Source organism: Stylophora pistillata, chromosome 4 (assembly GCF_964205215.1).
Source record: "Stylophora pistillata chromosome 4, jaStyPist1.2, whole genome shotgun sequence".
NCBI lineage: Eukaryota > Metazoa > Cnidaria > Anthozoa > Scleractinia > Pocilloporidae > Stylophora > Stylophora pistillata.
This window is the reverse complement of record NC_142522.1, coordinates 39,892,721-39,905,951: the sequence shown is the minus strand read 5'-3', so window position 1 is coordinate 39,905,951 and position 13,231 is coordinate 39,892,721. Positions and strand designations below refer to the sequence as shown.

General features: G+C 39.6%; 2 protein-coding genes across 2 annotated transcripts; one reads left to right on the top strand and one right to left on the bottom strand.

Moving 5' to 3' along the window:
* Positions 1–2,989: 2,989 nt before the first annotated feature.
* On the top strand, positions 2,990–5,758 carry LOC111342704 (histamine H2 receptor). Its single transcript, XM_022949811.2, has one exon. It carries the CDS (start codon positions 3,124–3,126, stop codon positions 4,225–4,227), a length of 1,104 nt encoding a protein of 367 aa, XP_022805546.1. The 5' UTR covers positions 2,990–3,123; the 3' UTR covers positions 4,228–5,758.
* Positions 5,759–10,642: 4,884 nt separating this feature from the next.
* LOC111342710 (5-hydroxytryptamine receptor 1) lies at positions 10,643–12,702 on the bottom strand. The gene has a single exon (XM_022949818.2). The coding sequence runs from the start codon at positions 12,213–12,215 to the stop codon at positions 11,100–11,102; it is 1,116 nt and encodes a 371-aa protein (XP_022805553.2). The 5' UTR covers positions 12,216–12,702; the 3' UTR covers positions 10,643–11,099.
* Between the last annotated feature and the right edge of the window lie 529 nt (positions 12,703–13,231).

The window sequence follows — 13,231 nt, the reverse complement described above, 5'->3', positions numbered from 1 at the left end:
AAGTAATTCAACGTTTATTTATCAATGATTTATGTACATGGTCAGCAATATATCACTATAGGTGAGGCAAACAGTAAATCTGGTAAATTGGATACATTTGCCCATAAGAGCCTTGTTGTACCACAGGAAGCCCATACAATCTGTTTGTGTAGCCGACTGGTACATTCACTATAAACCAACCGTCGGCTACACAAACAGATTGTACGGGCCCCCTGTAGTTGTACATATATTTCCGCTCCTCTGTTGTGAGATCCCTTGGGTAAATCGAGGTTTATCTTGATTTAAACGCGACTGCGAAGGTTTTTAGGCTAAATTATAGGAGATTAAACATATGAAGAAGAACCATAATTCTCAGTTTTATCGGGAGAGGCGGCGAGTAGAACTCTCCCTAGGTAAGCTAGATAAGCCACATTTCAACTTGTAAATTGTTGCTATGGTTGATAGTATTTTATTTTCTCTAAATTCGACTTCCCGAACTTCCATGATTCGAAAAATCTGTTTTGGTAATAAGTGGGCGTTTTTCTTGCGTCTCGAAAAATAAAAAGGTGAATAAATAGATAAAAGAAACCCTTGCCATCATTGTTACTAATAAAAGAGCTGTTATGGAAACATCGTCCTATTTTACTTCGAGGAGAACAAACGAGTTTACCTGCTATATTCACCAAATGTAATATTTTCGGAACATAAGAGTCAAATACAGGTAGCAATCTACAAAAAGGTCGGCCGATACAGGCGGATCTTTTGAGGTTCCTTTTTAAGCTGCTTCATGGTCGAACTTTACTCCTTTAAGCTATGTGGTTGGCCATACATATCATTTTTTAGGAGAATTCTCTGTAATCGGCATCCCACATTAATTATTAGAACACAAGAATATAGAAGACGCCAAAATAAAAAAAAATTATCTCCTTCGTCACTTCAGTAACAAACAAATCAACAAAACATCCTGCCTTTCAAATGGAAATAAAGGGGGTAAGTCTCTAAAAAAGTCTGTGATGCTACGTCGGTGGGGGTATTACAGGATGCTTTAGTTTTATCATCTGATTTGATAATGTTAATTGGCCACCTTTAGAGTTTCTGAAGCTGATGTATCAAACGTTAGCCCTTTGTTATTCGCTCTTATGAAGAGTTAACGCTCAAAAGGTCAGCTTCACAAACTCTTTAAGGTGGCCAATTTACATTACTACTTCAAAAAAAAAAAGGTTGAAGACATCAATGATTTTAATCAGATACAAGATATCCCCGCAAGGAAGTGCGAATCAGTTTACAAACCGACTTCCTCGACTGCAGTGATATTCATCCATCAGGCAGTTGTTTGTAAACGAGTAGAAATTGATATTAGCTTGATCGTGCTTGTTTTATTAGTATTCCTTTTGAAAAAAATTCACCTTGACTGCATCTTTCTTAAGAAAGTTGGAGAAGGTTATATAGTTTAAGTGAGACTTCGATGGTGGTTCTAACACACAAACGATGTCGGCCAACAAGAGTGATTCATCCCATCTTGTGCAAAGTCAGAGCAGCATCGGATTATAATTTAAACTCGGCCAATATCAAGTGCTTATTGATGTGGAATGCGTTTAAGGTACCGAACACTCGATCAGATGAATACTGAGAAAGTTTACCTTGACAACGAATTGAGCTCTTAGCCCCATCAGGGAAAACAAAGCGACACAAGTGTCGTTTCTAGAAGAACTGCACAAGTACTACGCCACTATTTTCACAACTTAACCCTTTTCTTGAGGGGTTATTTCAAGTTTAACCGAATCTTGAAGGTGCATCCGTGAAGGTTTTGGCTAAATAAGCTACAGCAATGACTGAAAAGCCAACTGGTGAGCATATAACTTGCGTACAGTTTCAATCCTTCTCTTGCACACGATTTATAATGAATTCTGAAGCAAAGTAGCAAAAAGACAACATCGCCGAGTGAGATCACTTATATCTGCCTTTCTTACTTGAACAATACTTGAACGAAATATTGTAACTCATAAGTTGTTTTAATGCCGAATATAGCCAAGAAACGTCGAGACTACTCCCTGAATAATTTCGTGAAGGTTTTGGCTAAGTAAGCTACAGCAATGACTGAAAAGCCAACTGGTGAGCATATAACTTGCGTACAGTTTCAATCCTTCTCTTGCACACGATATATAATGAATTCTGAAGCAAAGTAGAAAAAAGACAACATCGCCGAGTGAGATCACTTATTTCTGCCTTTCTTACTTGAAAAATACTTGAACGAAATATTGTAACTCATAAGTTGTTTTAAAGTCGAATATAGCCAAGAAACGTCGAGACTACTCCCTGAATAATCTCGTGAAATTGCTTTCGTGCAATTGCTGTTCATAAAACACAAACTCGGGCAAGTCTCTTCGAGAGTACTTAACAGTTTATGGCTGTCGTTACTTGACCCCGGCTTTGTACTAATTCGCTTTGTAATCAAGATTTTGTTCTTGCGATATTACTGCGCTTGCATCCTGTCGTCCTTGCCATGACGTAAGTCACCGAACTCGAAACCTTTCTCTCGCATTAAGGCTGGTGGTAATATATTCCACGTTTAGTTTCTCGTAAACAACGTTTACAAAGTGTTTTTTCTGTGGTAAATTTTAACAGGAAATATCATGCATAGTCTTAAAAAGGTTTAATCTTTTGCGGGTAATTACTTGTCAGAGCTCTTAAGAACTATTCTTAATCAATTAATTTTTTCTGTCAAAAATGTTCGTCCAAGATTCCTGAAGTTCTATTTCTAAACACCCAGAGAAGAGTTATGTTAATTTCAAATGCCAATCACTATATCTAAAGAGAATATTGAACTTCAGTAGGAGATAAACAACTGTAACTCAAAATATGCCAGAGATATTAATGAGGATAAAGGCACCCAATTCTTACCGCTCTCAAACCCACTCAGACCCAAAAGCTAATATGACATATATATTTGCCTCTTCGACAAGCCAATGCTGTCGGATGCATGCATAAAAAGATTGTTTTGGTATCATAACCGTTCATTGGCGTGAGTGTGCGTAAAAGTTCAGGTTAAGAACATTTCCATTTTTACACTCTCAATCGTTGGGGGCTCTCTTTCAAGGTTCAAGAACTGTCGTAGAGGCCGAGGAAACGCTTTTCGAACTCAAGATGAACAATTATTCCGATCATAACGTCAGCGGTCATCAAGAACCTCTATTCGGTTTCTCCCCGTATTTCGTTTACCCACTCGCCTCTTTGTGTATTCTTATCGTGGTTGTGGCCATCATTGGCAACCTGATGGTCTCTTACGCTATCCTTGCCAACAGAAATCTCCGTAACAACCCAACAAACCTCCTTCTTTTGTCTTTGGCAGTCTCGGATCTTCTCACCGTAACTCTTGCTGTGCCATTTGACATTGAGGCACTTTTTCTGAGTGGAGAGTGGAAACATGGAAAAACAATGTGTGTGACCTTTCTGACGGTTTACCTCATCACTGTACCAACCTCGATTTTCACGCTTCTGGCTATCAGCGTGGATCGCTACAAGACACTCAAGGATCCTCTTGGTCGCTTTCGACGCTCGCAACTCATAACTAAACGAAGATCTCTGATTGTAATCGCTCTTATTTGGTCTTACTGCATTTTGTGGGCGCTCCTTCCGATCATAGGATGGCGAGATAGAAGTGTTGAGCCAATTTATAATGGTGCTTGCTCGGTGCATTATACCATTGTCTACAATCTTCTTACTTCTATCATGAATTTCATCTTTCCGCTCCTTCTGACGTGTGGGTTTTACATTCTCATTTACCTCATCGCTCGCAAGCACCACAAGGTTACCAAAACAGGCGGCTTCCCCTCAACTTTTAAGCCAACCAAAGAAGAGGGCAAGATGTACACAAAGAACATAAAAGCAGCCAAAACAACCGCGATGTTTGTAGTTGTCATGTTTCTCTGCTGGCAGCCTTTCACCTACTTCAGCATTGTCGCTAATCTCATAGGTGATACATGGGAGCCATATCCCTTTGAACTTTATATGGTTCTACTCATGCTCGGTTACCTTAATTCGGCGCTCAATCCCTTTCTGTTCGCCTTCCGTAACAAAAGATTTCAATCTGTGTATCGCAAACTGCTCAGGTCGATCACACTGGGTCAGTTTAATTCACTGGGTACAGTGCGCCAACGTTCCACCTTTTCACAAAGCACCAGCAATTCACAGATCGCAGAAGAGGAAAACAGAGTGGTGCGTCTCCAGTCGATAAAATCGAAGCAGTGACGTGTCATCAATTTTGCATCCTCCTAAAGCGATTTGGGCCACCAAACGTTACAAGCTTTCCGTTTAAAAGCTGCGTTTATGTATCTGATGGTCGCTGATTTGTTTCTTGTTTACCAAGCAGAACTGATAACATTATCGACAGTAAATGAGCAGAATGTAACAAAGTTTTGGATATATTTCGCGCTCGAAATTTGATTGAACCTTTATTCTTGTATACTCTAACATCAGCATGCATATTCTCCATCATACTGTTTTCTATATATAAGATTCCTTAGGTGCTGACAAGGCGAATTTGTTTAACGATCAAAAGCTTCTTTAGTTGGTGATCATTTCCTTTATTCTCATTAGCTTCATGTGTGTTTCAGGATTGACATTGCAATGATAAATTAGATACTTAGGGGGTCAAGGACTTAAGACATAAAAATTTGAAGCCATTCGTGTTCAAGTAGGACCCAGGCGGGAACTTTCAATCTCTCACTGAGGTTTAGGAAACCACGTTACACTTGTTTCAAATTTCCTTTCCGGCTATATAACTGCTGGGAGTCGCTGTCAACAGGCCACACTAAGGTGTCTCATCGATCAGTTATGGTAGATTTGAACACAGCCTTGTTACGTCAGTGTTGGTGTAGTTATTACATCGCGTTTAGGGACCAGTCATCAGGGAGTTTAAGAAAACCACCGCGACAACGGCAACTGGAACGTCGCAAAACAAAAGGTTTAATGAGCAGAATTATAGCTTTGCACATGCGTCATAAATCTTTGTAAATTTCCTTGCGTCCTCTGCAAAACAAAGTGAAATGGCCAAACTTTGTGTTGTCTGGAGAACGTGAACGGCGACGGTCCTTTAATCAGAAGCATGTAAAAACCGGTGTATAAGCCGCGCATTTGTGCCCAAAAAGGTGTGCGGCTTTCCTCCATCTGAGACCTGCTATATGGTATATGCTTCTGGTTTCATAACTTCGTAAAAAAAGGAATTACAGTAATATGTCGATCATATCCTCGTTACTTTATCTTGAACCATTTTTAAAGCACATGTGACAAATCTGTTTTACCCAAAACTGACTAAACTGTACCTGTTAACTTGTCAGATTTTCAACAGTTCAAATTGTATTGCTAAACTAAGCCAAGAACAGTTAAGCAGCAGAAATGATTAGCTTTTAAGATTTGGGTGGCCATTAAATGTTGACCAGGAAGCAAAACCCGAAAACAATCTATAATAAACAAGTTATTGAGCTTTAGCTTGGATAAAAAACAAAACCAAAAACAAAAACAAAACAAAAACATGAAACTAGTGTGATTTCAAGTCTGTGCCTAATTTTACCTCACTTAGTCCAATCACAGGTAGACAGCCCTTTGGGGCCTACCTCTAACGTTTGCTATCTTTTGCAATGGTCAATCTCGGTTTGTTTCAAGTGATCCGGCTGGAGATATCTTTTAAAAAAAAAATACGATTTGTATTCTTTGTTCTCCTAAATTCGCTTAATTCGCTCTATTAATGTTGTGACAAATAAAACACTCTAGTCTTACCATCTGTCGAATGATTTTCCTTTTCTTTTATGAAATTGTGTTGACGAAACATTTTTACCCATATCTGATAACTTCCAAAGTCTCGTAAAGTGATTAAGTTGTCCCTCGCTTTTCAGCAGAATCGACTGAAATCAAAATGACGTTACTAAGAATTTCCAGGGTTAAAATAAAAAATCGTGCAAAAAAAAAAAAAAAACCCTCCTTGCCATCTTAACTTCAGATGCAATGAAACGAGGGAGACTGTAGGATAGTGAATGGAAGCGAACTACAATTTTGTCTAAAAACGCAATGTAGCCGGAGTTACAGAGCTTTCTGATGAGCTCGATTGATGGGCGAGCTTGTGCCATTTGAACAGTTTTATATGTACAGTTTTAAAATGTTTGTTCGAATTAAGAACAAACAGGGAGGGTCTCAGCCGAACATCAGTGGTACATCATCTCTTAGAGTAATCAAATGTTTTTTACTCGGGCTTTCGTAGGAAAGCCTGAGTCTAAAAATGCAAGCCGTTTTGGTCGCCAAAAGGGGGGTCATGGTCCCAGGCGTTCCTTGCGTAAACCGCGGAAACTGGGGATGAAAGTGCGACAACTTGTGTTATCGTGAGCTCGCGCTTTACAAACATCGTAATTTACAGAATGCTGTGTTTTGGGAAGGCTGCTTTGCAAAGATTCCTGTCTTATAAGCTCATTCCACATGCAAACGCACACGCCGTTCGTGGTAGGTCCACGCTAAATGATGTTGAGTGTTTTCGGAATGGGCCGGCCCGCGAACTTCATTGCTTGAAAGCAAGTTAAATGTGGAAAGTTCATACTTGTTCTCACGAGATAACAAATGAGCCATATGTGAGTTCAAACTACGAAAATACTGGCAAAACTGTGAAGGCCTATTTAAAAACAGACTATGATGCTGAGACGAATACTTCGCTGAAAAAATCAAGAATGTTCGTGAACAACAGCGAGTTGGATAAGGATACTGACAGAAGCAACTTAAATAGTGAGGTTAGATACATAAGCTTAGTTCGTCCGTTAAATAGCCTGTTTCTGTTACTGGTGTTTATTGGGTTCAATACTTGTAAAGTATGATTTGGTATTTCGTACGAAAGGGTTCTGTCCTCGTGTACCGGTTCACAAGAGCCGTTACAAAAGACCGAACAATACACAACAGCTAACCAATGACTCCTAAACAAAGAAAGAACAATGGTAATTCCCTTGTGAACCGGTACACCAGGACAGAGCCCAGAATCCCTATTAACAAGTGGTTCATGCGTTAGCGTGCGTTCATCGAGACTTGAAGCACGCGGGAATTTTTGAGATCACGAATTAAAGATGCCTAAGAGTTGCTCGAGGCGCAGCTGAGAGCAACTCTGGCTTCTTGAGTGCTCTCCAAACTTCCCAAATGCTTTAACTCTCGACGAACGCACAGCTGACACATAAACCAATTGTTTTATAAACATTTTGAACGCTGTAGTTTATGTATAAAGGGCAGATATTCTCTCTCCTAGTCTCCTACGCTGCAATGCGTTGTTTAATTTATTTTCGAATGACATTGGATTTTGTTAGACATTTAAGAATAAACACTAGCGAGAAAAACACACAACGTTTCGATGACTCCATGTCATCATTCTCAAGTGAGAAGAGAATAAAAATGAATAGTTAATTTATACCGTACGAAGGTGGCAAACGTAAAAAGTTTAAAATATTTAAAATATTTAAATAAATAATTGCGCGTGAGTTCATAAATGTAAACTATTAAATAAATAGTTTCGCGCGTATGGAATCCGATTGTTTGTTCAAAGAGGGAAGAACTAAAGAACGACCACGGCCTACAAACCATCGGCGACCTGACCAAGTATTTCAACGTACTTAAAAAGTGCACCGGGAAACTGGACTGTTTAGTTCATGAAATGCTTTTCATAGAGAAGATGAAGCCCTCTTTGAACAAGCAATCGGATTCCATACGCGCGAAACTATTTATTTAATAGTTTACATTTATGAACTCAACACGCGCAATTATTTATTTAAATATTTTAAATATTTTAAACTTTTTACGTTTGCCACCTTCGCACGGTATAAATTAACTATTCATTTTTATTCCCTTCTCACTTGAGAATGATGACATGGAGTCATCGAAACGTTGTGTGTTTTTCTCGCTAGTGTTTATTCTTAATTTATTTTGTTTCGCAAAAGTATTTCGCTATGCTTCAATGATCTTGTCTCAGATTGGTCAAAACTGACAGGTGAATTCATGGGTGGAAATGACGTTAGAGTTGCGAATCGAGATGAAAACCGTCGATTGTTTTGTTTTCCCTTCCTCTGGGTTCTTTCTCGGGAGTTAAAAAATCCATTCCCAAAGAAAAAGTAGGCAGATCTTCATCGGCTTCGCTTGTTGCCATGGCTAGTTTAACTTTTTTGCGGACGTTTATCCCGTTTTTTAGAAGAAGCCCAAGTGAACGCTCCTTGAGTGGCTAGTTTCCTCTGAAATCCAGGGTTTTTTTTTTAAAAAAGTCGCTACTTTCTCTCTTGTAGTCATAATTTGGTTTGAGCTCGATCCTTTCCCTATGATTGGAAGGACAAAGCGTCACATCAATTTCAAACAAAAGTTTGGTAATTTCATTAAAATTACAGACAATGCGTTGTTGCTGGATAGAGTTTCAATGGTCCTCTTAGATTCCATTACACCATAGGTGGCCCAAGCTCTGTCACAGGCTCTTTCATAGTGAATAATTGAAGAGTTTGTATAGTGGTTTAGTTGGACTTGCTTTTGAGCTCCGTAAGTGTAAAGTTGTGTGAAATAATCAAAGAAATAAAGTCTTACCTTCATACAGAGTAGTCTGTGTTGTTCTCCTCGCGATTTGAGGCCGTTTTGATGTGTTTTAGCTTGACGCCCTAAATCACCGTGCACAAAATACGGGAAGGTCGGAAACTTCTGTTGACACATGCTCGCCAAAATCGATCGAAAACAACACTAAAATACTTTCCCTCGAGTCAAAACTTGGCAGCACGAAAGCCAAATAGTTGCCCTTTAAGTTCACCGAAAAAAATCCCACAAAAGATGGTTTGTCGAGCAACCAATCCAGCGAGAATTTCAAATTAACGGCCGTTCTGAATTCTTCTAGTGCGTGGAAGGAATATCTTGTGCAGCTGAGAGACCGTTAATGCGCGGTCAACCTGGACCCTAGTCAAATCTCTCTCAACGGGTCCTCCCCATAGTCTTCTAACACTAACCCTTCACACACACTAAGGTACCCGGTATTTCTGTTGTTATCAAGTATAACAAGAAAGCAGTGAAGTTAAGATGGACAGTATCGACGATCTGGTCAAGTCGATGAGTTTACCCGGGGCACCTTAGTATGTGTGAAGGGTTGGTGTTAGATCGTTTTCACTTACGTGACCAAAACCCTGACAACTGTTTCTACACCGCCATATTTGTGTACAGATATCGCATGCAAATCTACTGCGTCCTTTGAAAGAAGATGGTTTTGTGCTTTATTGTCGGCTGTGGAAATAGAAGTGAAAGGGATAAAGGATTATATTTTGCCAAAGTACCTTCGATAATTGAAAATCAAGGAAAAGAAGCCAGAGAATTGTCAGCAGAAAGAAGATCGTGCTGGATTTCTGCTATTAGCAGAGACGATCTCACCGATACCATTTTGGAAACGATCGCGTGTGTGAGAAACACTTTGTTTCTGGAAAGGCCGCAAAATCATGGGGTAAATTTAACATTGATTGGATCCCAACTCTAAATTTAGGACATAATAAGGAGACTAGTCGTACGGATCGAGAACAAGCAGCAAAAAGAAGTAAGAGGGCAAGGGAACGCGAATTGGTGAAGAAACCTTTCGTTTGCCAAAAGGGTGCAAGTACTAGAGTCTGAGAGGGAGAAGTTATTCAAAATTAGCGAATCGGGGCAGCAAAGTTTAGATTTAAACTTCCAAGGTAGCGAAGCAGAAAGTCTAGCGAAGCCCACAGAGAAAGGCACACAAACTGACTCAAGATTGTTTGTTGACGTCGGCACGCAATCGGAAGAGTTTGACTACTATTTATCTTCGTCCACGCTTCTACGTAAAATAAAACGCTTGCAATATGCGAACATGATTCAGCTAGCCCGGCCCTACAACCTAGGCAATGAGCGGATAAAACTGTCCCCTCCTTTTCTGCTATAATCCAGATAGGGATCAAAAGTCATTCATTCTCTGCGAATGTCTCACCTTTGCTAACACAACAAATTTGTTTGCGATTATGTGGCCTTTTACGCTGGTTATAAATCCCGAAACCATCTGATTGTAGGCTTGTGAAAGCCTTAAACTGTTGTTGCGTGTAGAAGCTCGTCTCCAAAACCAGATAGAAAAGGAGATCTGTAGATTCAACTGGGGGCAAGCAGTCTGGTTGAAAATTCTTACTCTGGTTAAGGACGGGATCGATTCCAATCGCCGAAATGTTTTCCAAATAACGCTGCCTTACTCGTGGTTCTAGCTTCGTGGCGTACTCAGAAAGAGGAGGATGGATACTGATATCTGTATTGGCACTTAATTTTGCTTCCGTTACTGTAGTATTCATTTTTACAGGCAGAAACTTTTGATGTGCTTATTATTTGCAAATGTAATATTACCCTGGGTTGTACACAAATATGGCGACCGGAAATGATGTGACGTCACGTGAAAACGATCTCTTTAAGTGTTGTTTTCGATCGATTTTGGCGAGCATGTGTCAACAGAAGTTTCCGACCTTCCCGTATTTTGTGCACGGTGATTTTGTGCGTCAAGCTAAAACACATCAAAACGGCCTCAAATCGCGAGGAGAACAATACAGACTACTCTCTTTGAAGGTAAGACCTTATTTCTTTGATTATTCCACACAACTTTATATTTACGGAGCTCAAAAGCAAGTCCAACTAAGCCACTATACAAACTCTTTAATCATGCACTGTGAAAGAGCCTGTGACAGAGCTTGGGCCACCTGTGATTACATTAATAATACATCTTTACCATCAAACCACTGAAGATTACATGTTAAGTGATTCCCTACCGTCTTAAAAAATTGAACGGGACCCAGGTTTCTCACCAAGCATAACTGTTACCACTATATAAGTATACTTGAGTAGGTACATCGTTTCATCATTTACCAATTGCATATGTTCTTTTTGCATGACAGATCTTTTTAATGCTTGGGAAAAATACTTATTTGTAATGTGGTCGCTTTACAATACTCAACTTAAGAGCTTGTCACAATATCATGAATGTATGTTGCTAAATCGCTCAAAATTAGCTCAACTTTTTTAAATAAAGTTTCTGGATCTCAAATTTCATCCTTGAGTTATCACCATAACTACCTCTCTACTGCAGGCATTGATTAAAAAGCTGAATCCTCGTTATAGGATATGGACTGGAGACGGACGCCGTTTCCCAGCTCCGGAATCTCGGAAGTAATGGTGCTTTGTGAAAACGTCGAGAGCCGGCGAAGCGATAAGCTCGGTTCAGTCCGTTGTACAGCTGGTTTGAGCGAGGTTAAGAGGTTTTTAAACACAGCCTTAAAACTTTTGTTGGAAAAGGCGAAAAGGAACGGATTAAGCGCTGAGTTAAGGTAACCAAACATCAGTAATACCAAGTAAACTTTGTAAGGAAACGATTCCCAGTTGTGGCCGTCGATAATACTAGCAACGACAAAATAGCAGTAAGGTTGCCAGCAGAGGAAGAGAGTCAAAACGAACTTTGAAGTCGTCTTAGCTGCTTTGACATTGTTTAAATACATCTTTTTTTCCTCCTTTGAGGGCTGTCGAATGGAAGGAAAGTTGCCTCTTTTGGAGTATCGATTGTTCTTGACAGCAATACAATATACGAGGAGGAAAAAAACGCATGTGATCATCAAAGGGAGAATGACATTAACAAAGGACATAACAAGTGTAAATTCCTTTGTGTATGGCAGCAGGCAGATACCATCATCATCTACCTCTCCTTCGTCTCGCCAACCCATGAAGACAAAAAGCGGCCATAGAGCGCAGTACAGCCAGATGATTGCTATGACAATTAGAGCTCTGGTTTGAGTCATGACCTGTGAACTTTTAAACCGCGCCAAAGGATCGCTAAGGGTCTTGTATCGATCCACGCTAATGGCCAACAAGCTGAAAATCGAGATGGGTACGGTTATCGTGAACACCACCTGCCAAACTATGCAGAATGCTTTTCCATGATTCCATGCACCTTTAAGGAAAAGTGATTCTATATCAAACGGTATTACGATCGTTGCCGTGAGAAAATCTGAAAGAGCCAAGGAAAAAATGAAAAGATTCGTCGGTTTGTGGCGGAGATGTTTATTAGCAAGTATTGCGAAACAGACCAAGAAGTTTCCAAAGACTGCCACCGCTGTGATGACTATGTAACAGGCTGCAACAGGATACGAAAACTCTGGTTTAAAACCAAAGGAAACGTCCTCGTCGGTAAACGGATCTGCAGCGGAACTGTTGTTCATCCTGTTATTGAAGAGGCTGTTCTGGAACGTGCAAATTTCGCGGCTCCAAGTGGTAGAGAATAGAACTCAAACTTTTCCCGAAGCCTACGGTGATTTTTTCACTGTTATACCGCACTAGTCACTGCAAGTATTACGATATGACGTTTCGGCGTTTCCACACCACATATTATAGCATTCGATTTGCTAAAACAACAAAGCTGAAACAACAAAGCGCTAAATCTAAAATAAGTAGGATGTCGGCCGTCTCGACGATTTACGTAACAGCTTGAGATGTTTTGGAGGCTTTTCTTAACCAGTAGCACTTGACTTTGGCAGAGTATACCACACTCAATATATATCACTCTGACCTCGCATCATTCACTGGACCCAGAATTATAATTTTTGATAACTATGTCATTGTAATAAACCCACAGATAGCTTCATTACTTGGGGTAGGATAGACAAATCAGATCTGCTTCTGCAACAGAATGACACACTAAGCCGCCATGTGTCTTTTTTTTTTTTTTTTTTTCTTTTACTGATTTAACTAAAACACAATGAGAAATAACTATAACTATAACGATGACTGCAGAAATACAGTAAGGAAACTTCTCAAAATAACTCGTCGAATCTAAAGAAACGATATTGCAACCTATTTCAGAATATCGAAAGATATCTGAAACATAATACTAACACTGCAATATTCATTTTTACTGTGATGTCTTATCTGGTTGAATTCAAAACACGCGATAATTTACACGCTATACTGAAAGAATATGTTTTTCAGGGATTGATGACTGAGTTGAGGTAATGAATCGTATGGTATACTGGCGAGAGATTTTTCCATCAAAATATCATCAGTTGCCACTTATTTCCTAAGTTAAAGTACGCTTAAGCAGAACGTCGGAAAAGCAACAAAGCCGCATCAAAGAATCAGTTACGTTTATTCTTCTCGAGAAAAGGTTTTGGTTAAGAGGAAAGAGGTTTTGGTCACGTTTATGTGAAAAACAAGTTACATCGTTCAAATTGAGAATCCC